We start from the raw sequence: 24,149 nt of genomic DNA, 5'->3' as shown, positions 1-24,149 counted from the left end.
ACATAAATAAGAGATGCCTAAGACTGGATTGCCTAACAACTTCGTAACAGTCACTAGAACGATATTTGTTCAGGATGATAAACAGTGGTCATTCCTGGTGATTTGTTTGATACTGTTTATAACCAGGCCTCTTGGAATCTCCAAACGTATCTGACACAGACGAGTTATGAACACTTGAAATTCATCTATGGTGCATGTTCAGCAGGGTTCTATCTTTGCTTAGGACAGAAGAGTGGCTGCCCCCCCCCCTGCCTGGAGCCACATCCCTGGGGTGATTGGTATCACCACACTGGTCCGAGGTGTGGGTGCTGCCTCCTTCGGCCACACACAGTATCGGGGAACACTGCTCTGAGGCTCAGATTTTAGCTTCTGAGTTCCTTGGCCTAGGCACTTGAGTTTCTGTAGCCTTGATTGGAGTACACAACTGTGCCAGCAGTGAAGCACGTTCAAGTGCAGTCATTAAAACGCCCGAGCACTTTTGGAAGAGCAGTGTTTCAGAAACAAAACGTGGACTAGTGGCTTGTCTGGCAGCCGTACAGTCTGCACTCCAGCTCCTGCTTGGAAACATTGGGTTCTTGTGCCTCAAAAGATAGCATTGCCTTTAGTCATGTAAAGCTTCAGCCAGTGAAGGCAGGAGGTACAAGAAGCCAGTGCCCGTGAATGGACTGCTGCTTTGGGATTCATCTGCTCTGAGCTAAAATTCCAGTTCCGAAATGCATCTGGTTTAAATCATGATCTGGGGACCCACTTCCACTAAAACCCCAAGACTCAGCCTGCTTTTCTTCTTCCTTATTGGCTCCAGTTTCATGAAAGTCCCAAAAGTTCAAAAATTTTAAATGTCTTATTTATGAAGTGCCAATTTTCATAGGATTCTGATAGATCAGCCTTTTTGTTTTGTCTTAAGGTTTTACCTTTTGTTTCGTTTCATTTCGAGGTTTCGCCTTTCCTTACCTACTGGTGTTCCGCAGGCCATCCCGACGCGGACGCCCAGCCTGGGCTCTCTGGGGCTGTGGTCCTCCCAGCAGCAGTGCTCACGAACAGTAGCTTCTGAAACTGGTGCTCTTCCTCCTGTGTGGGCCAGGAGGGTTTGTGCTTGAATCCCTTTCTGTCGCTTTTGCTCTTTCTTGAGAAATTAAAGATACCCAAGAAACACACAGAAATGGGTTGTTTTACTCTTATATTTGTAAAAACATCTTAAAAGTCCTGGAAAACAATTTATACAGTTGATTTCAAGGAAAAATTAGAATAGCATGCTCTGGCCTGAGTGATACTTAAAACAGATTTAAAATATTCTTTCTCCAAATTGAGTCTTTTTTTAAAAAATATGCTCAGATTTGATGTGGAGCTCCTACCAGCAGCAGTAATGATAACGTGCATTTATCCAGCTCTTTTCCAGTTGAGGAAGTGCTTCTACACATGACTGACTCATTCAACAAGCTTTTATGGAGCCCCTCTTCTGTGCCAGAGGTGGTTTTAGGTGCTGAGGGTATGACAGGGAACAAAACAAAGTCTCTGCTTTTATGGAGTTTATGCTTTAAATGTGGGAGATTCAGGCAACAAACAGGGAACCTCCCTGGGCTGTTGGAGGAACAGCCAGGAGATCGGTGTGGCTTCAGTGGACTGAACCAGAGGGAGTGTGGTAGGAACGAGGTCGGAGAGGCCGGACCTGCCCTGATTCCCAGAGGGAGAAGTGGAGGCACAGACAAACTGCAGAGCCCAGCCCCGAGCCCAGGTCCTCTGGCTCCTTGTCAGAGCCTTGTTCCTGGTATCACAGCCCCACTGCTGTGCACTTCTCATCATTTATTTCATCACCAAGTCAAGTAGTTTAATCTTCATTCTATCAGTAAGGAAACAGAAAGATCTGAACTTGACTGAAGGTGCTGCGCCCGTGCAGTAGAGACTGCGGTGATACCTGGATTTCCATGTTAAACATTTGGGGCTAGAACTCACACATCACATTTCTAACCCCAAAACTTTGATACTTGGGACTGCTTGGATTTCTTTCCCTTTACTCATTTACCGTATTTCTGTTTGTTGTAGCTACTGTAATCTTACTGTTTGAGGATTTTTTTTTTCCATTTCTAGTAGAACTTTGTCAATAAGATAAAAGCTATTGGAAGACATTTTGAAATTTTTAATTGGAACATGAAGACTTTATTTTGGGAATCCTCAAAATACATGACTTAGGATACTTCCAAAATCTTTGTTTTCCTGGACTTTTAATTGGCTTTTCAATTGATAAGACTTAAGGAGGGCTTAAGTAGACCTTTTAAAATTGAATTTCTCACAGATTTCACCAAGTAAATATGACCTTTTTTTTTTTTTTTTTTTTTTTTTTAAAGGTTATTCCATCATCAGGCAGCAAGTTGAAAAGACCAACACCAACTTTTCATTCGAGTCGAACATCCCTTGCTGGTGATACTAGCAATAGCTCCTCCCCAGCCTCCACAGGTGCCAAAACCAGTCGGGCAGGTAAGTACCTGCCCCAGCACTTAGGCATCTGGATAAGGGGGAGTGGGGTGGCCAAGCTAGGAATTCGGGAATGGCTTAGCAAGGCTTCGCTGCTCCCCGAGGAGCAAATAATGAGAGTAGCACTGAGGTGTGATGCCCAGAAACAGATGTGCAGGATTTCCTGTTGACCTTTACTTTTTCTCCTGTCAGTACAACTCGCTGAACCTTGCCTTCTGAGAGCAGGTGCTCCCACAGCCAAAGCCAGACCACTTGTTCTTGATCCAAAATGACTGTATTCGAGGGAATGCAGAAGGAAGAATGGGCCTCCTGAAGTGGGGCCTCCCTCACAAGCCCATCCAGTGTTGGGATGGGCATTTTGCAAGTCATGTTTCCAACACTCTGTGTTTATTATCGCTGCTGGGGAGCTGAGAACGTCAGGGAAAGATCCCATCTGTTCACCTGTTGATGTTCCCACTGGGTTCTGTTTCCTGCTCTATTTGCCATCACCTTGGCCCCATTCTCAGCCTGCCCACACAGTTGTCAGGCTATCTTCTGTGCCATGGTGATGGGGCAGCCCAGCTCAACTGGCTGTGGGGGCACATGGGGTAACACTGCTGCTGATAGAAGCTGGTTTCTAATCCCAGGAGGCACGCTTCTCAAGTGGAAGCGCAAAGCCAGAAGAAGTTTCAGTGATTTCTGTGTAGGTAAGGGGACCGGTTCAGAAAGGTTCTGGTTTACCGAAGGTCACACAGATGGTATTATATCAGAACCCTGGCCTCTGGTCACTTGTTCCCCACCCCTCTCCCCATGCCATCTCTATTAAGTCTGCTATTTTATTCTTAAATTCCAGACCCTAAAAAGTCAGCCAGTCGCCCCGGGAGTCGAGCAGGGAGTCGGGCCGGGAGTCGAGCCAGCAGCCGGCGAGGAAGCGATGCCTCTGACTTTGACCTTTTAGAGACGCAGTCTGCTTGTTCAGACACTTCGGAGAGCAGCGCTGCAGGGGGCCAGGGCAGCTCCAGGAGAGGGCTAAACAAGCCTTCCAAAATCCCCACCATGTCTAAGAAGACCACCACTGCCTCCCCCAGGACTCCGGGTCCCAAGCGATAACACTGTACAAGCACCCCCAAGCCTCTATATCCACTTTGAATCCTGCTCCATACATTGGGTGTATATTTATTCTCAACAGGAGAAGTTATATTGTTAAAAGTGTAAAAGACTAATTGTGTTATGAAGCTGCCTTATTTTTTTTTTTCTTTTTGTAAGTTACTATTTTCATGTGAATATTTATGTAGATAAAATTTGCCTCCTGGTAACCCTGTAATGGATGGGGCCCAGAAATGAAATATTTGAGAAAAAAACAAGCGAAAAGGTCAAGATGCAAATGTGTATTAAAAAAAAAAGCCTCTAAATAGGGTTTCTGCGCGGTGCAGGGTTGTAAACCTGCTTTATCTTTTAGGATTATTCCTAAATGCATCTTCTTTATAAACTTGACTTGCTGTCTTAGCAAGATAAATTATATTAAAAAAAATAAGAATCCTGCAGTGTTTAAGGAACTCTTTTTTTGTAAATCACAGACACCTCAATTAGCAAGAACTGAGGGGAGGGCACTTCTGACTGCTTTTTCCATTGTTTTTAATGTTGTGTGATTTTAGCTGAAGAGAGGGAACCTTGTCTAGGTAACGTTTGCACATGATACAGCAAAAGGAGTTCATTGCAATACTGTCTGAATACTGTTTCAGTACTGGGTGTTTAAAGGGCAAATAGCTGCTAGAATTCAGGGGTAAATGTAACTGTTCAGAAAACGTCAGAACATTGGGGTTTTTAAGAGTCCTGGTTTGTAAATTCCTATCCAGCGCAGCCACCAATAACTCCTGTGCTCACCAAGACCCAGGCCGTCGGCAAGGGAGACTCCTCGGGGGCACTGTGAAACACAGATTTGTTTATCTGCATTTTTTGCTATTTATTTAAAATGGTCGATCAACTTCCCACAAACTGAGGAATGAATTCCACGAGCCTATTCTAAAAACGTGGACATAAACACTCGCTCGTCCTTTAAAGGAGTTCACCAGCACACTTGTTAACAAGTCCCGTTTGCTTCCGTCTTTTTTTGTGCGTAATAAAGTCGGCTGACCAAGTGACCATGAAGAGGGGCTGTCTGGGGCTCCTGTTTTTTAGCTGCTGTTCCTCTTCAGCTCCGACCATGTTGCTGTGTGATTATCTCAATTGGTTTTAATTGAGGCAGAAACAAGCTCTACCAATGAACTGTTTAAAAACCAGACACACTTTTGTATTAAAATTGCTTGCAGTAACAAACATTTTGTATTTCCTGCTTTTCTTCTCAACCATTACCTTACATATAACATGTTTCTCTGGGGTATAATTGTGTTTTAGGTACTTCAGTGCATTATTCACATCAAAATTGATGGATAAATTATGGAGCTCATTAATAGATTTTTTCTTGTATACTTTATCCTCGTTCATTTTATTTAACATAGGAACAAAAATAATCAGACTATTGTTCATGTAAATCTGTAGGGATATCTGCCCTTGATTATAGCAGTACAGGTATGTAAGAAGATTTTTATTTCAGAAATCACAAGTCGTGGGGTTTGAAAGAATGGGGCCAGTTTCTCACAGTTTGCTAAAATTTCTAGTTAAATGGTAGAATTTCAGAGGTGGAAACAAATTGGTCATCACATCTAGCTCCTTGGTTTTACAGATGGAGAAGCTGAAATGGGGAAACTGGGTGAGAAAGTGATTTGCCTGAGATCGCATAATAAACAGAAGTGGACCTGGAATTTCATCTTCGTCTCCCAATCTCTCTGGCAGTTCTGTTCCCTCCACTTCCCTGGTTGGCTTTATAATCCTCAGAACAGCCAAGTATTAACTAATTCTGACACCAGGAATGAGACTAGGGGCTAACTAGAGAACTTGGGAGGTGAGTGGTTCAAACCCAGCCACCGGTGTTTGATATTAGGCCATACTCCCCTTGTGATACAGGAATTTGGTTGCCAAAGCTGTTTGAGACCAGATACCCAAATGAAAAGGAATCTGCAACCTCGTGGATTTTGAAGGAAGTGCTTACTCAATTCTCCATGGAATTGAGTAAATTCAAGCTGACAGAACGTGGTGTGGCATGGTGTTTTCACCCAAATCTGCTTCCCACTCTAGGCCTTCTGGTTGCAGAAGCAGCTGGAAGCCTGACATCCATCTTCTCAGAGTCTGGACCATGATCACTTGTTTTTCTTACCAAGTGGTTCAGGTTTTCCCTCAGTCGTTACAACAAGCTCAGCTAGTGGTGGAATCTGCAGAAAGTATATTTCCATTCAATGAACACCTGTATGCAAGACCATGTGGGAAATACAGGGCTGGCAAGAAAAGGGTTAAAATAAAATTATTGAGTTCTGTGATGTTAAATTTCAGTTCAGCTAAACAAGTAATGCAAATTTGGTGTCTGCTGGGATAGAAATGAGGGCAAGTTCCTGGGGCCCTGAAAAACAGTAGCTAATGTACTGAGTGCTTACTATGTGCCAGTCACTGTGCTAAGTTACACTCTCATGGAATTCCCATCACAGCCAGACAATTGTGTGAGCCCCATTCATAGACGAGAAACAGCCTGAGAGAGGTTAACTGGCCCAAGGTCACAGAGTTGCCAGGTGACTGGGGAAAGCCCTCCTTTGACACTACTTTCTCCAAGAAACTTCTCCCATGTCAGTTCCCCTCCAGGTCAGGAGTTTCCAGGATTCCACTCACAGATCTCCTGCCCCATTCCTCTACCCTTCCAAGCACTTTCCCGGCCCCTCTGTCAGAGCACAGCCTTCATTCTGCCTTCAGGAACACTGCATTCAGCCGATGGTCACCCCTGTTAGAGTGGGGGCCGCTCGGGGACAGGGAGCTGGTCTGTTTCATCTCTGGCTCAGGGCATGGCACAGAGCGGCCCCCTGTGGTTGTTGCTAAATTGAGTTGTGGTGACGCCCTTTGGAATGGCTAAAACCTGCTGTTTAGGTTTATGGGAATATGAGGTTAATTGTTAAATAGCACAGCTATCTCCACTGGTCCTAAATTGAGATAAATTATTTCTGTTATAAGAATCAGACCAGCACTTGGCTGCTCACAGTCTTGCTGGGAGGCCAGCACTGTATAATATGCAATGGGAGAATTATAGGCTAGATTTGAGGCCCCAAATGATGTGTTGTGGACTCAGTGCAGAGGGAGTGCAGAGGGATGCCCAGGGACATAGAGAGGGGGGCAGTGAAGGGGGCAGGAGATTCAGAGACCCTGAACAAGCCTGACAAGGGACACCCCCTTGACTCTGCCCCCTGCCTCTTCATGCAGTCACGAAGCCCTGTGGATTCAGCCTCCTAACAGCTTTCTCTGCCCTCCACCACATCTCCATTAGAGGTTCATTGTCATCGTCCCCTGACACTTCCCATTACTGTACCTGTCTCCAGCTGTGGGCCCTGACCCCAGTCTACCTCCCTCCAATCTATAGTCCCCTCTGCATCCAGGCTCTGGTCTTGCCCTGGGCACTTTCAGTGGCTGATATGTAGCATTCTTGTCCAGGTTTAGCAGCAGTATGGATGTTTACCTGTTGGGTAAAAGGCAGACTAGACATGAGCTTAAGGCACCAGCAAATGATTGTTCAGATATAAGATTTGATATTTTTTAAGTGTGAATGTTTATGAGGAAGTGCGAATTTTATTGGACATACATTATTTTGAAGTTTAGTCTTGAATCCACATTGGGGGACCATAACCGTCTGTGGTTCAGAGCCCTCAGCCTGGCCATATGACCCCCAGGCTCTCTAGGCCCCACTGAACAGCTCACCTGCAGGTGCCCACCTGCTCCAGGCCAGCTCCACTGTTGTGTGACATGGGGGAAGTCCCTTAACCTCTGTTGCCTCAGTCTCATCTGTTAAAAGAGAGAAAGAGTCATTAATGATATCAACCCTATACCATTGTGTGAGCATGAAACCCTATACCAGCTCCACTGTTGTGTGACATGGGGGAAGTCCCTTAACCTCTGTTGCCTCAGTCTCATCTGTTAAAAGAGAGAAAGAGTCATTAATGATATCAACCCTATACCATTGTGTGAGCATGATACAAAACATGCCTAGCACATGGTAAGTTGTTAAGTGCCAATTGGCACCTGCCATTGTTATGCTCCCTCCAGTCTCAGGGCTCCACACCAGTGATTTCCTCTGCCTGGACCGCTCTCCTCCTTCCGACCTTTCCTGACGTCCCTACGGATTCCTTCCAGCCCTCAGAGCTGAGACTAGGTGAGACTTCCTCCAAGCGCAGCGCCTTAACCGTAAGTGAACGAACGCGGTGAGAAAGCACCAGGCTGTGTAGAGGAGGGCTAGTCATCGAGGAGTTTCCCCGAGGGGCCTTCTCTCGCAAGAGCGGAGAGCCGTGACAATTAAGATGCGCAAAGGCTCAGGAAGGGCACCAGAGCTCCTTGACTGGCGGGAGGCCAATGCGCCCGCGCGCGCCTGGATCCACACTGGGGTCCAAAGGGCGCACAGCGGCAGCTGGCGGTGACCGCGCGGCCGCTGGAACAGCTGGGGCCGCCCGCTGGAGCAGCTGGGGCCGCCCGCCTTGGGGTCTGGCGGGAGCGCGCGGGAGCCAGGTGAGTGCGCGCACCCGGAACAGCGACGGAGCATGTGTCCGGGGAGAGGTCCCCAGTGGTGCTCGCAAGGGGACCCTGGGCTGGCGCCGGAAGGCCGGCGAAGTGCTGCAGAGGCGAGGGATCCGGGCCCGGCTGCTGCTGGCAGAGGCATGCGCCCCACTTTCCGAGCCTGGCTGGCACCTGCGGGCCCCCCTTTACCTCTAGACCCGACTGACGCGTTCCGGGTCTCGGGGCGACACTCCGCGCACCAAGGCAGAACTGACGGGTCACTCCACGGGCAGGACTAAGACTTGGGATCTCGCCTGTGCTGGGCTCTCCAGGGCTCGCCCCGCCGGAGCGCAGATTAGAAGTTCCCCGGAACACGCCTCTACCGTGTGTCCCCAGGCCGAGACCTAGCGCCCGCCCGACGACGCGGCCAGCAGCTAGGAAGGGAGCCCAGGACGACCGCGAGGCCCCCTAAGGCTGGGCTGCGGGCCCCTCGCCCCGGCCGCCCACCAGAGGGTTGCATCTCGCGGCTCTAATAGCCCGGGCCCCCAACCCCTACCTGAGGCCCCTTCCCCCGGGGTCTGTCGCTTGGCCACGACCACGCCCACGCTCTCCCATTGGTCGGGTCCGGATGGGGCGGGACCTGACGGCTCCCAGCTGGACTCAGGGCGGCAGCGGCCGGGAGTCCGCGCCTCCCAAACCCCGACGGGAGCTCTCCCTCCGCCCCTGCGCTGAGAGGCCTCAGCAGCAGCGGGGCTGGCGGGCCCGGCGGTACAGACATATTAGCCGACGGTCCCTGGTCCCAGAGGAGCCACTGCCTGAGACGGTGCGCCCGCGTCCAACGGCCCAGAGCCGCGACAGGCGCCGCGCGCCGGGCGCGCTAGGGACCCCTCTGTGTTCACGGACGACGCCCGCTACCGACCGCCGGTCCCCAGCCCGGCCCGCCACTTTGCCGTCGGGCAGCCCGGCCGGGAGCGAATGCGCGCGCGGTGAGGCTGCGCAGGTGACGCCATGGCCGCGCGCCCCGGGCCGCTCTGGCTGCTGGGCCTGGCGCTGTGCGCGCTGAGTGGCAGCGGCGGCCCTGGCCCGCGCCCCCCGCCCGGCTGCCCGCAGCGTCGCCTGGGCCCGCGCGAGCGCCGCGACCTGCAGCGCGAGATCCTGGCGGTGCTCGGGCTGCCCGGGCGGCCCCGGCCCCGCGCGCCCCCCGCCGCCGCCCGGCTGCCCGCGTCCGCGCCGCTCTTCATGCTGGACCTCTACCGCGCCATGGCCGGCGACGACGACGAGGACGGCGGGCCCCTCGAGCGGCGCCTGGGCCGCGCCGACCTAGTCATGAGCTTCGTCAACATGGGTGAGAGGGGGCCCGGGTGGATGGCGGGGACCCCGCTAGAAGGCCCGTGGTGGACGGCAGGCTGAGTGGCCTCTGGGGGCTGAACGCGGGCTGCCGGGGCGTGTGCGCCACCTCGGACACCTGCCAGGAGTGCCGGGGGTCACCCTGTCGTGGACACGGACCCGGGGGAGGGGGAACTGCCCAGGTCAGGGCAGCTAAGTCTAAGGGGTGTGCGGGTCGGTGAGCTGTGGGACGAGCAATGACAGACGAGGGATGTGAGTCCCGAGGGTGTGTACATTCACTGCCCTCCCAATACACCCGTGAGTAAGAATCGTGTAGTGTCGGGTGGACCTGGGCAGTGTCAGGAAACTGGTCCTGGGGAGACAGTAAACAGAGGCTGTGATGCTGTCACTGTGATAAGGGCGGTACTGATGAGAGGGACAAAGTTCAACTTGGAAAAACCTGGTCACATCATCACAGTGACCAGAGCTGAGATGAGAACCCAGATGTCCTGAGTCCACAGCAGCCTCTTCCCTGGGCCAGAGCCCCAGAGCCTGGGGCGGGGGTGAGCTGTCAGGGGAGCTGATGGGGAAGGAGTAGACTGTGAACTCAGCAGGGCAGGAACTGTGGGCTTGTCACCCTGGGCCCAAACCTGGGACATAGCTTGACATGGAGTGAGTGTCCAGGCCTGTGAAATGACGCGATGGGCAGCTTGGACCCTCTTTGTTCTCCTAGACAAAGCCCAGCCTTTCCTCTCTGCAGAAATTTTACTCCAAATCATGGAGCCATTTACCCTTAAATTTCTCAAAGATAACCTTTTCCATTACTAAACTCTTTAATCTACATTCATGAACGTATGTCCCTCATCCATCCACTTTGCCTTCTATCTGTGGCCAGTGAAGGCAGGGGTTGGGGCTGAGGCAGACACCAGGCTGGACCTGGGGACCCAAGGACTTGTAGCTCAGCCCCAGGTGGAAAGAGCTGGGGGCCCAGGGCAGGGAGAGGACCCTTGCCAAGGTCACCAGCCTCCCTTCACCTTCAGCATCGCCCTTAACCCTCCCAACAGCCCTGTTAGCAGACATGACATTCATCCCCATCTTCCAGAAGAGGACAGTGAGGCTCAGAGAGGCAGTGTCTCTCCCAAGACAGCATGACCTCTACGTGGCTGAGCCAGGACAGGCCTAGGTTGTTTGACCCTACATCCAGCGCTCAAGGAGGTGACATTTCTGTGCCAGGAGGGCAGGCTTTCAGGGTGGAGAGAGCTTTCAGAGGGATTTAGGCAGAGGAACTCAGGGGTCGGAGCAACAGCAGGTTTTGTGGGGTCTTTAGCCATTTGCTTCCTAGAGTGGGGCAAGAAGAGGGGACAGTCAAAGAGACCTGTCCTCCCAACACAGAGCTGGTGGGGGAGCGAGCAGCAGGAGGCAGCTGTTAACCTCTGCTGGGAGCCCATTCCCAGGCACAAGACTCAGGCTGGTGGGTTCTGGTTGCTGCCTTCCTGGTCAGGGGGCAGGAGTGGGAACTTGGGACAGAGGCAACCATATGTGAAGCTGAGGCTGGAGCTTTGTGCTGGCGACAAGCTGATCCAGGGTTTAGGACCAAGAAGAGCTATGGATGCAGTCACCTGAGAATGCCCCCAGGGACACCTTCCATCAGAGTGAGTCACTGCCTCACCCACATCCCACTTCCCCAGCGTCCCCTGGGTCAAGGCGAGCACAGCCGTGGTGGGAGCATCTGCTATGAATCAGGCAGCAGCACCCTAAGCTCAAATGGACCTGGTTCCCCTTCTGCCTCTGCTGTGTGATCTTTGGCAAGTCCCTTGCCCTCTCTGAGCTTCATATCTCTCCTTGTAAAGTGGGGCTCCTAGTGATCTGTCCTCCGAGTTGTTGTGTCATTGGTTGATAGAGGGTGAGGAGCAGAAAGTCAGCCCTCTCTTTTGGGGTGAACCTGACCCTAGTCAACCCAGTCCCTCCCAGCTGCTACCCAGCCTTGGTGTGGATGTGATGGAAATGTCCCCATGTGTCTTATAGACACGTGAAACCCAGAATCAGATTTTAAAAGCCAACTAAAGTGTTTCTACCTATTTTTAGAATAAAAACTAGCACTTAAAGTTACATAGCCTTATAAGGCCTTGTTCATCCATGTAGAAACTTGTGAATTTGTTTTATCAACCTCATTTCATGGGCTCAGAGAGGTTAAATAACCAGCCCAGGGCTGCACAGCACATCCGTGGCATCATCCGGGCTGTGGATTCCCAGTTTCTTCCCACACCATCTCTGTGTGTTTCATGAAGATTTAAGGCCTCTTACGCTGTGAGATTAACAAGCAGATCTTTGTTCAGTGGAAGCCCGGTCTGTGGGTGGGTCCAGCCAGCTGTCAGAAGGGCCTTCTTTATTCTGATGTACTAATTGCGCTAGTAAAACTCTTCAGTTAGAGTGGTTTTAACCAGTAATTACCTAGGCTGCTGTGGGGCATTAGACACCTACCAGGATTGTTTCCTCCTTTGGAGGCCTTGGCCCCAGGCCCCTGAAGGTCAGCAGCCCCTGAACCACCGAGGAATCTAATAGCAGACTGGCTGTGGCATCAGCGCCCACGCCGAGGCTCCCACACCCATTGCCTCCAGCTCTACCTCTGCCGTCAGCCTCACTGGCACCTGAGAAGCCAGGCCAGGTGCTTGCCCGGGCCTCTGACCATCAGTGGCAGCTGTAGGACCCAGAGGCCTGGGCCTCTCACAGGCCTCCCATCCGTGGGTCAGTGGCAGGTGCCCACGTTCCAGGTTGAGAAACTGAGGCACAAACAGCACTGCAGGCAGAAGTCTAGCCAGCAATGAATGGGGCCAACTTCACTTTTGTCCTGACCCTTCCCTGAAGCAAACCACTTTATTCCCGTGGTCTCGGGTGGTTGAGGACAGGGGTGTGGATGAGCTGAGGCTGTTGGATTTGGGAGACGCAGGGCTCAGTGCAAGTGAGGGATCCGGGTGAGGTCCTGCTCAGCCCCCTGACCTTGCAGGGTGACCTTTCACCTCCATGAACCCCAGGGTCACTTTCTTTGAGTCTTTACTAGGGAATTCTTTCATTCTTTCCTGAATTCACTCAACAAATAGTCACGTGGTACCCGCTCTGTGCCAGGCTCGGTTCTAGTTACTGGAATGTAACAGAGAATGAAACAAAGTCCCTGTCCTGGTGGAGCTGACCCTCTAGTGGGAGAGACAGAGAACAGTACATCAGCCATGAAGTGACTGTCACATGGTCTAGACGGTGACACCCCTATCTGGAAACCAGGAGGGGATGGATGACAGAGAGCAGGTAGGACCGGGCCGGGGGTTCTGACCTGAGACTCAGACAGAATTTGCATCTTGACTCCACCACCTACTGTCAGTGTGATCTGGACTTTCCAGTGGACCTCTTGGAACCTCAGTCTCCTCCTCTGTAAAATGGAGGTACTCACGGTACCCACCCTAGGGGCTGTTCAGGGACTGTGTGAGATGACAGCCAGTGATGACCACGTGCCCGGAACCTCCCCGTCTGTCCTTTCATTTCATCTCACGTTGGCTGTCACATGTTTGTTTTAAAAAGAGGACAGGGAGGCTCTGGGAAGTTAGGTGATTTTCCCAAGGCCACACAGCTGGTCGTCCCCCTGCCTGCTCATCCTCTGCTCTTGTCCTACGTAGGAGCCGCTCCTCCCCCCAGCCCCGGGCCCATCATCAGGTGCAGGACATGCTGCTGAATTGGATGGTACTGAATGTATGTTATGAACTGAGGATCCTGTTTTTAAAGTGTCTTTATTGTTGGGAGTTTGCAGATAACACATGCTTGTTATACAAAACTCAGACCACCCAGGAACATATAACACGAGTGCCCCTGCGAGCCCTCCTCCTACCAGTCAACCCCCCAGGCAGCCTCCTTCTGGTTTCTTTTACTTGAACTTCGGGTGGATGGAATCATACCATGCATACTCTGGGTCTGGTTGTTCACTCAGCACAATTCTTTTCAGAGTCATCCATGTTGTAGCTGTAGTTTGTTTTCTCATATAAGTGATTTGCGTTGCATTGCAGGCCATCCTTATCAAGGGACATTTGGGTGGTTGCAGTTTTGGGTTGTGAATAAAGCTGTCTGATCATCCTTGCACGCATCCTTCTGTAGATGTATTAAATCTGGATTTTAATCCTGACTGTGCCACTTGGGAGCTATGAGGCGTCATACATAATCCTTTTAATACGTCTGCACCTCAATTCCTCACCTTTAAAACAAGGTTCCTAAGGGCTGCCCCTGGGGTTTTATAGGACTCAGTGAAACATGCATTGAGGCCAGCTGGATGCCTGCCACATTGCAGGAGCGGAATAAATGGGAGCTGATGTCTTACGTCCTGCTTCTGTGCCTTTGCTCATCCTGTATCCTCTGCATAGAATATACTCACCTCCATTTCTGCTTTTCAAAGGGATGGGCAGGGGTTTCCATAAATCTGACTCCTCCCACCCCCACTTCTTCCAAAGAGAGCAGGCTCCTTCTATGATTAGTGCCCTCTTACTTGGTCGTGTGTATTTCTCTTGGGATTCTGCCTATCTGATTCCGGCGCACATCTGACTGCTCTGTCTCCTACCCACCAGGAAACCATGAACAACCTGAGAACAGGGGCCTAATCTGACTCTCCTGGCACCCCTGCCCACACTCCCCTGCCCCCAGCCCCTGCATAGTTGACGGAAAGAGAACGGGCAGTGGGAGTTGGGGAGCACTGAGAGCCAGGGGAAGCAGCCAGGGCCTGGCCGGTGGCACAGAGGCAGGACCAGCCTCCCGACCTTTGCAGGTCACCCTGGGCCCTCTCCCGGGACCCAAGTCCCCCCAGGGTCCTGCCTGGAGGCACCTGTTGATGGAAGAACCTTGTAGGCAGGTGACCCCTCATCCCAGCATTGCCACCCAGAGGAACTCCAGGGCGACTGGTTTTACATGGGCTCCATGTCTGCAATTCCAGCTGAAGGGCCCCAACCTGACCTGGCAAGTCTCTGCCCCTCTGGGCCTCAGTTTCCCCATCAATGCAGGGTGGCCCCGAAGGCCTTTCCAGCTCCGACCAAAGAATGCCCCTGCCCTTCCCATGCAGTGATGGGGCTCCCGCAGGGGTGAGGCATGAGCTGGGGGTGCACCGTTCCCCATAGGACAGAGGACATGTGTCACGTGCCCACATCTTTCTGGAAAACCCCATGGTTCAGTTCTTTCCTGGGTTTGAACCAGAAGAACCGCATCCTTCTTGCTCACATCTCCTCGGATCTATTTTTGGCCTTGGCGGGCTTGATGTGGTACCGAGCGCGGTGTCCCCTTTTCATTTGGGCTCTGAAGCTCTGAGGCCTGGACCGGTAATTATGAGCACAGAGCCATTTATGGAAACCGCTCTTGAAAAAGTCAGTAATAAGAAGTGACTGAAAATACCTCAGACATGAGCGGGGCCTGCTCTCCCAGCGCTGAGATTTCTGGGTGGGAGGAAGCCTTCGGGAGGCAGAACCGGGAGCTGATGGGCCCAGACCTCATTTTAGGTCCGAGGGGCCCTTGGCCTTGTTCACAGAGGGACCAGCCAGACAAGCCCAGCCTGTCCACCTCCAGGGCCCCAGGGAGCTTGTCCTCCACCTCGGGGGCCAGGCCATGAACAGAGGCAAGTCCCGCAGCAAAGTGAGAACACGGGGGCTTCGACAGAAACTCACTGTGACATGGAAGCCACTCCCAGACCAGCAGGATGCTCCTGCCCAGGGGCTGCACGACTGGACCCTGAGCTGCTGTCCTGGGGACCAGGAGCCTTGAGACTAGGGGCCGGGCATCCCCTCTCTGGGTCCCTGGGACTCGAGAGGCTGGATGAGTGGACGGCTGAGGCCTCTCATTTCCTCCCCACATTGTTCAGTCTCTGCCCCCAAATTGTTCACCATCCAGAGGGCACATGAACCAAGGACAGGGAAAGGGAGAGATGGGCAGACTGATCGTGTGGGGTCAGAGAGGGGCGAGGGGGCTTTTACAGCTGGACCAAGAAGAAAGTAGCCTTTAGACTTAGCAGGATGGGGAAACCTGGGGAGAGCGGCTTCAAGGAGGGACTTCAGGGAAGGTGTTTGCAACCAGAAGGCCCAGGAAGCCGTAAGGATGGGCTGGGTCAGCTCAGGGGGCCTGGAAAGCAGAGCCAAGCTTAAGACCCTCCTGTGGGCCCAGTGGGGCTGGGGAAGGGTTTGAGGGCAGGAAGGACTGCCAGACGGGTTAGAAGACTCCATTCTCTTAACAGTCACTCTGGACTGAAGGAAATGGGTATCTTTTGAAGTCTTACTTTTTAGTCAGAAACAAGACAGATTTAGGTTGTCCAAGTGACTCTAAATTTGGTCCAGGGCACAAAAATAGCTGAAGCCTGTGTTGGTGTAGGGCTGGTGGACACAGGGTGTGGCTCTGGAGGTCTAGCCTGTGAGTGGGGGTGCAAGGCCCAGATGTGAAAAGGCAGAAGGTGGCCTGCAGCTAGGGTGGTGGAGGCCGCTTGCCCACAGCAGCCCTTCCTGCAAACGTGGGATCCAGAGGCGGTTTATCAGAGGCCGGAGGAGAAAGCCGGAGTCTGTGATTGTTTGTTTTCTTGGAGCCACAATGGGGATTAAGAAAGTAAAGTCTGACTGCTTCCCCAAGTAAATCTTTGTAGAAAATAAGGTACCTGTGGAACCAGCAGTGGCATTGTGTGTCCCCTGTGCTGGGCCTATGCCCCATCTGCCCAGGCGTCTCAGGGGAGCTCAAGAGTCTTTGCTGGCTGCAGGAAACTACAGGTGGCTTCCAACCCACTTTACAGGGTTGTGGAGAGTCATGGCCTCAGCATCAGTTGAACTTTACTAAATTCTCCCTAGTCACAGAGTTCTTTGAATCACTGTGATGAATTCTTGAAGGCTGAGAAATAGGATTTCTTACACATGAACTGGCCTTGCCTGTCACTCCAGCCTCATCATGGACACCTGGCCCCTGGACCACTCGATTGCAGCTCTGTGGTCCTCCTGGATGTTTCTCAAAGATGCGGGGCTGCTGCATTCATGGTTCCCTCTGCCTGGAAGGCTCTTCCACCACCTCTTTACATGGCTTCACCTGTCCCCTCATTTACCAGGTTTTAGAATAACGAATTGATTCCTAGTGTTCTGTAAAGGCACTGGTCCTCAGTCTCCCAGGAGACCTTTGACAATATCTGGAGACAGTTTTGGTTGTCACAACTGGGGCAGGGAAGGCAGGGCCATTGGCATGTAGTGGGCAGAGGCCAGGGATGCTGCTGACGGTTCTACAGCACACAGGACAGTCACCCACAACAAAGCATCACCTGGCCCCAAACGTCAGCAGTGCCAAGGCTGAGAAATCCCGTGCACAGGTGATCAGAGCTCTCTGAGGAGGAGCACCTAGTGGATATTAACATTCGTGGTACATTTCAGTCTGTTACAGTTATTCTCTCTGATGCTCAAATTGTCCCTTCTTCGGTCTTTATAAAGCCTCTTCAGATTAGCTTCAGGGAACTTTTAACTCTCTCCAGGGAGTTTCAGAGAGCTTCCTTGCCTGCTGGAATGAGATGTTTCAGGCTCTACCTCTGCTTTTCCTGCCCTGGGTCAGAAATCAGCCATTTCAAACGGCCATTTCTCCAAGAGCCCTGGTGCCTTGTAGCAGAGCTGATCATTTGAGACTGCACTTGGGGCAGCAGAGTTCCCCTCTGCCCCTGCGTGGCCACCATTTCTAGGCTGTTTCACTGGACAAAGCTATGTGTTTTCTAAGAGAAAAAAAAATTAAGAGTTCAAACTAATGTTTCTAAATCAAATTTAGGATTACAGAGTTTTACTTAAATTCTTTTTTAATATTTCTGTGTTCTTTTACACTGAATAATTTCATCCTAACAACATTAACATAATAATTGCCTTATCCTACAGTTATTGAGATGTATGTGTATTATTATGTGTGTATGTTGTATATACCATATGTAATAGTTACAGAATAATATCATCATAACAATATGATGACTGAAAAATTCAGATTTATTTTTGGTTTATTTTGTCCTTAAGCTATTCCACTAAGGATGTACAGTCACATTACTCTGTTGGAAAATTACTTGAAATAATTCCTTACTGTGTGGTTAAACCACCAACTCAGTACACCCACCATTCACTTGCTTTATTTTGTATTTTAGTCTTAGGTCTTGCTCTTTGTTTTTGTACTTTGAATTAATTTTGTTTTATACCTACGTGAAATCTTTACCAAATATACAAAGCAAGGAACATTCTAAGAAGCCTGTCTTCTACACTCTGTCTCTGTTCTCTCCTCCCACAAAAGGTAACTACTTTTTTAAAAATTGAAATATAGTTGATGTACGACATTGTGTTGGTTTCAGGTGTACTACATAGTGATTTGACATTTGGATACATTATGAAATGATTACCGTAAGTCTAGTAACTCTCTATCCCCAAACAAAGTTATTACATTATTGACCATATTACTTATGCTATGTATTACACCCTGTGACTTATTATATAACTAGAGATTTATACCTCTTAATCCCCTTCACTTATTTCACTCACCCCAACTATTTTTTAGTTAATTAGTTTGTAGTTTATCTCTCCATTTTAAAAATATAATTACATATATCTGTGTGTATGATGCATATGCATTTTTATAATACGAGTACCCTTTTTTGACCTTTTTTTTTTAACCCTTTTTCTTTTTTTCAGAGGGGGGTGGTAATTAAGTTTATTTATTTATTTATATTTAGAGGGTTTATTGGGGATTGAACCTAAGATCTTGTGCATGCTAAGCATGTGCTCTGCTGCTTGAGCTGTATCCTCCCCCACCGACTCTTTCTTAAATAAAAGCTATGCTATCTGTACTGTTCATCTTCCTGCTTTTTGAAACAAAACTGTCTCCTGGAGACCACTTTATAGCAGAAGATGGATGATCTCTTTGTTCTAATTTACAGCTGCATAGCATCCCCCCCATGAAAATGTGTCATAGTTCATTTGTTCCATCTCCTATTGATAGGCATTTGGGTTTTTTCCAGTCTTTTTCTATAACAAATTACAAAATTGGGCTGTAACAAATAGCCTTGTACGTACATCTTTTTGTACTTTTTGTGAGTGTGTCTTTGGGACAGTTTCTTAGAGGTGAGATGTCTGGGTTAAAGCATGTATAATTTTGCAAGATACGACCAGACTCCCCTCTATCCTGATTATGCTATTTTGCATTCCTTCCAGCAGTGCATGAGGGCTCAGGTCCGATTTTAGAGTGTTCTACTTTGGAAGGTTTTTCCAAGTACCACATCTAAAGTAACTCCACCCTGGACTGGAATTGGAGGTATAACTCCAATTATTAACAAATATATATCCAGAAAAACAGAAATAAATACAAATGTGCACTTATGCATGGGTTAGTATCCAAACATATATTTCCTAGCTCTGTCCACTGAGAGGGCCTAAAAACAATGACATTTCGTTAGTAATGAGCAAACCCTGTGCCCGGAGCTTGGGTTTTAAATCTAATTCTATAAATGTTAGATGAAGTGAACCAGAGCTCCTTGGAGAAGTGACTGATTTCACAGGTGGGGAATGGAAAATCACAAGATGGGCCTGGAGCAGCTGGGGATGCCAGTCAATTAGGAAGTACTCAGAAAAGGATAGGGTCAGGGGGACGGTATAGCTCAGTGGTAGACTGTGTGCCTAGCAAGCACGAGGTCCTGTGTTCAATCCCCAGTACCCCCATTAAAAATAAATAAATGAAACCTCCTCCCCCTACAAAAAAGGGTACACAATGGGATATGTCAATTATATCCCAGTAAAACTGAAAGAAAAAAAAGAATGATTTTTAAAAAAAGAAGGATGAGGTGGGGAGCATGTCAGAGGAACAAGGAGCCAACATAAAGACTCTCCCAATGGACAAAGCTGGAAGAATTTGAACAACAGAATGAGTAAACCTTGTATTGAATTATAGCCCATTGAATAAATTAAATATCCACGAACCCATAATGATATAAATAAATAATTGAATGTAATGGGAGAAAGGGCAAATCTTCCTTTCAAGAAAATTCCAACTAATAAATGTGAAGGGAAAGAAGGAAATTGAAAATCACTATTGCAGATACTACAGGAATACTTGCTACAGGCAAGATCTAATGAGTGCTAAAATTAGTGGGGAAATGTCTGAGGAGAAACAGAATATATGCATAAATCTCAAAGTCTTTCCCCTAAGATATTTATTATTTTAAAAAGAAAAATGATGACATTATGGCAAAGATACATGGCAGATACCACCTTAACCAAAGAATTAGTTAACGTCCCTAGTAACAGCATATGTTGAGATTATGTTGTGCAATTTGATGCGCTTAGAAGAGGACATCACTTCCGTGGCGTTCTTCTCCGAAATCTGTAACTTCAGTTAAATGATGAGAAAACATCAGATAAACCCAAATTGGGGGACAAGTCTACAAAATACCTGACCAGTGCTCTTCACAGGTGTCAAGGGCATGATAGGGCTTGTTACAGGTCAGAGCAGACCTGGGAGACCAGAACCTCAATGTGACGTGGGATCCAGGATTGAATCCCGGAACAGAAAAAGGACATTAGTGGAAAAACTGGTAAAATTCAAGAAAAGCCTGTAGTTTGGTTAATAGCATTGTAGTGGTGTCAGTCTCCCGGTTTTGATCATTATGCTGTGGTTTGGTTATGTAAGATGTTATTAGGCAAAGCTAGGTACAGTGTGTGGGAATTCTCTTCCTATTTGCAGCAAGTTTTCTCTAAATCTGAATAATCTAAAATTACTTCAAAATAAAGTATAAAGCATAAAGTGACCCCACACATCCCTCCGGCATTACACCCCCCCTCTTGCTGTCATTTGCAGCGCTCATCACATACAGTGGTCTTGTTTGTTTTCACTCTCTTGTTTGCTACCTGACTTCCCCACTGCACATAAACTCTGTGGAGACAAGGGCTGGCCTTTCTTTTCTTTTCTTTTCTTTTCTTTTTTGAAGAATAGTTGAGTTACAATACTGTGTTAGTTTCAGGTATATAGCAAAGTGATTTGGTTTATATATATATGTATATGTATTCTTTTTAAAAATTCTTTTCCATTATAGTTTACTACAAGATATTGAATACAGTTCCCTGTGCTATACAGTAAACCCTTATTGTTTATCTATTTTAGATATAGTATCATGTATCTGTTAATTCCAGACTCCCAGTTTATACCTGTCCCCCTTTCCGCCTGGTAACCATAAGTTTGTTTTGTATGTCTGTGAGCCTGTTTCTGTTGTGTAAATAAGCTCATTGGCCTTCTTCTTGACTGCAGTTTCTCCAGTGCCTAAATAGTGACTTGCACACAATAAGCATTGCTTTCAAGTGTGTTGAATAAATAAATGAATTAATATTCCTGGATATGGCTGTGAAAAACGAATGGAAAAGTGAGTGTTCTTAGAAAACCTCCAGAGCACGAGAAGGCAGCATATGCAAGAGTCTTCTCCCACGTGCCTGAAGGTGAAACCATGGGGCCCCCCAGATTAGGAATCCTTGCCCCAGGTTTTGCGAATGGGGGAAATAATTTGCTACCCAGAAACCTTGTTCCAAATATTAGCGGTTCCCCCAGGGCCACCTTGGAGAGATTCCTGGCAGGATGTATCTCAGATGGCTGGGATCTAGAACATAGGCCAGGCAGAGGGCACCCCCTCCTCTCCACCCCCAGCCCAGCCTGTCTGAATCTACCAGGGGTCGTGGCAACGAACTTCCCAACTGGCAGCAAAAATGTACTGGGAAAAATGGAGAAATCATGTTGTGCAGGCCTTGGCCTTTCCCCTCAATTCCCTCTGCAGAGCATCCCATGGTAGCAGTAGTGTGGGAAGCAGGGACAGGCCAACTCCAAAGTGGGTTTATGCCCTTCTTGCAGCATTGGACGCTGGAGGGCCCTGCAGTGGATAGAGCCTTGGATGGGAGTCAGGACTCCCAACTTCACCTGTGCATAAAAGTGAGAGGACCCTGTATGCCCCGATCTCTGTCCTTTGAGCTCTGATATTCTGGGAATCTTCAACACTTTCATAAAGAAAGGTTCAGTTTTTGCTTTGTGCCCGAGCCAGAATACAGTGGACCACCCCACTGGCATTGCTGAGGGGCTGCCTCCCCCAGCCTGGGTTTCTTTGGGAGATTCCAGACCTTGGTTATAAGGGAAGGTGGAGGCTGGGTACAAATGTACATCGAACAGGAAATTCTCCTGAATGATAGGGTAGAAGCATTTGCTGGACCATAACCAAGTACTGGCCACAGAAGCAGACGGGGCTTTTTACACTTTCCTTTGACCTGGTATCAGATGGTCACTTGGCAGATGTGTATTCTGAGACCCAGAGGATCGAGTGTCTTGACAAAGGTCAGGCAGATGGAAAGGGGGCACTTGGAAGCTATTGAAATGCCTTTCAGTTGAACTGATATATTTCTGTTATATAATCTTTCATTTCATACTATTATTTAGAAAAAGAAAATTGAGTGTCTCCCTTTCCTCTCCCATGGCTGTTAAGTTTCATACACGAAACTCTTGATGGTGCTGGCAGGATGTTATCACTTTGATATGCCGATTAAGTTAGGAAATTCGAGGTCAACACGCCTCCCAACTCCTAAGGAATGGCCATCGCTCCTATCCCATGACCCCTGCCCTTTTCAAAGCCCTATGTGAAAAGGGTCCTAGTATCCCCATTTCCCAGATGAACAGAATGAGGCCATCCAAGGAAGGTACTTATTGCTGGTGGCATCAGGGCTGGGACCAGAAGCCCTAGCTTTAAGTCAGAGCATCGACACATCTCAATGCAGTTTTAGTGGTGAAAGCAGGGCCAGCCTGTGCAGGAACTACCATAGGGGCACCCAGGTCCCACTACATTCTGTTCCTCAACACCAGCTCTGGAGAAACATCTTCCCTAATTCGCAGAAGCAGCCATTGAAAAGCTGTATATCCAGACTCAGCAAAGAAAGGGGATACTCTCCTTTGGCCAGTTACACTGATACCTAGTTTAATGCAGCATCCCAAAAGTTTTATCAATTTCTGATGAAAATCATTTTCCTAAAATTGTCCCATCTCCGGTGCTTGCCTAGAACAGCTAGGGTGAGCAGTTTTTGCTACTGGAAATACTGGTGGGGGTGGGGTAGTGATTTCACAAACCCACAGGAGGAAAGCTTGGAGCTGTGGTCAGTCAGGTGAACAGGGCTCTCTACCCCAAGCATGTGGGCCCCTAGGTCAGCAAGGAAGGAGACCACAGAGTGTGGTGCCCACAGGAGCTGGTAGGTTCATGGTTGTTCCCTCAGTCTTGGATCCAACATGAATCAGTGTCACACCTGCAGACAGAGGTTCCCAGTGACCCACCTGTAAACCCCTGCTGTGCCTCGGGGGCAGATACAGTTAGGATGCTTTGAGATGGGTCAGTAGAGGGTGAGACTGAGTGACCCCTTCTCACTCTCTGTGCCACACCCTGTGACAGCCACCAGCCTGGACTTATTTCAACCTACAGGAATGTTTACACAACCATGGAACAGAGATGGTCTCTGTAGGCCACAAATCCACAGAGATTGTCCCCAGAGCTGTGTGAATGTGTCTGTAGGGAAGAGGGGACTCATGTGGCGATAGTCATGGTGAGCATCACTTGGCAAAGTTCCAGACCCCTGCCCTCCACGCCCTTCCTGTGTGGGAGGAACCGCATCCCGCCTGTGTCACGCTGCCTCTGAAACAGCCTGGCTCGTGGGTGGGCATTTACTGTGGGTCCAGCACCCTATTAGATGATGGATGTTCTATTTTCTCTCCTCCCTGGTCTGGGGCAGAAAAATTCATCTCCTACCCAAACATGTGTGTCCACTGGCCTTGCTCAGCACAGCTGTTTGCCCATCCATCACTGGACCAGATTCCCACCACGAGGACAGGAAGTGCTCCCACATCCGCCTCCACTACCAGCCTGGTGACTTGTGGTCACTGAGCCCAGTAGCCAAAGAGAGAATTTTTAAAAAGATTCACAAACATGTAATTAAAATCTCAGTATTGGTTTTGGAAGAAGGCGCTGGGCGGCTCCTACCCTTGTTTTGTGGAAACACAGATTTTCAGTATTTGAAAGTGACAGGAGGCTAAAGTGAGATGCTCTAAATATACTATCCAGGGCATATCCGGGCAGCTGGGGAGATGTGGGCTTTATTCCATTCCTGCGGTCTCTTGCCCAGACTGTTAGACCAGCCCCGCCACCGGCCACCATGGTCCCCTCCAGCCTGGGCTTTACCCTCGCCTCCACACATAGCTTACAGTCCAGCCTCAAACCATGCGCTCTGATGTCCAGAACCCTGAGCCCCATTGGCCAGAGCACAGCCCACACTCTGAGGGCAGGATTCCAGCCCTCCCCAGTAGGCCACAGCCAGACTCACACCATAGCCCCACACAGCTGGACGGTGGGCAGCCCTGGCACCCCACACCTGTGTGTAGAACGCCCTCCTTGCCACCTTCTCCACCTGTCCTTAAAGGCCAGTTCTGGTGTCACCTCCTCCGGGAAGCCTGCTCAGATCACACCATGGGATCCTCCACTTCCCCAGCACTTGACTGGGCCTCTCCAGGAGCTGTCATACTGCCCTGCTTCTTCCTGTTCTTTTCCATGTATCCTTCTCCCTCCCCTTCTTCTTTCACCTTGTCCCAGAAAGGGTCCTGCCGTCCTTTGGCCCTTTGCTGGGTTTTATGCCATTGTTTTCCCTGCTGGTGCCGTCGTTCCTCAGTCTAGGCCTTTGCTCACGCTGGTCCCT

At 49.4% G+C, this 24,149-nt stretch overlaps 2 protein-coding genes across 24 annotated transcripts in view; both read left to right on the top strand.

The window, feature by feature from the left end:
* MACF1 (microtubule actin crosslinking factor 1) overlaps positions 1–4,764 on the top strand; it is a 313,971-nt gene extending 309,207 nt beyond the window's left edge. For all 23 annotated transcript variants that reach the window (XM_064493716.1, XM_064493728.1, XM_064493720.1 and 20 more), the window contains 2 exons: positions 2,343–2,472; positions 3,302–4,764. In XM_064493716.1, the coding sequence (XP_064349786.1) occupies positions 2,343–2,472; positions 3,302–3,558 (387 nt within the window). In that variant the 3' untranslated portion in view covers positions 3,559–4,764. The remainder of the gene's footprint in view (positions 1–2,342; positions 2,473–3,301) is intronic.
* Positions 4,765–9,075: 4,311 nt separating this feature from the next.
* LOC105103388 (bone morphogenetic protein 8B) overlaps positions 9,076–24,149 on the top strand; it is a 34,261-nt gene continuing 19,187 nt past the window's right edge. The window contains exon 1 of the mRNA XM_064493708.1: positions 9,076–9,412. Coding sequence (XP_064349778.1) covers positions 9,076–9,412 — 337 coding nt within the window. The remainder of the gene's footprint in view (positions 9,413–24,149) is intronic.

This window comes from Camelus dromedarius, chromosome 14 (genome assembly GCF_036321535.1).
Source record: "Camelus dromedarius isolate mCamDro1 chromosome 14, mCamDro1.pat, whole genome shotgun sequence".
In the NCBI taxonomy this organism is placed as follows: domain Eukaryota; kingdom Metazoa; phylum Chordata; class Mammalia; order Artiodactyla; family Camelidae; genus Camelus; species Camelus dromedarius.
The sequence above is the reverse complement of the archived record's forward strand: the minus strand, read 5'-3'. Positions and strand labels throughout refer to the sequence as shown.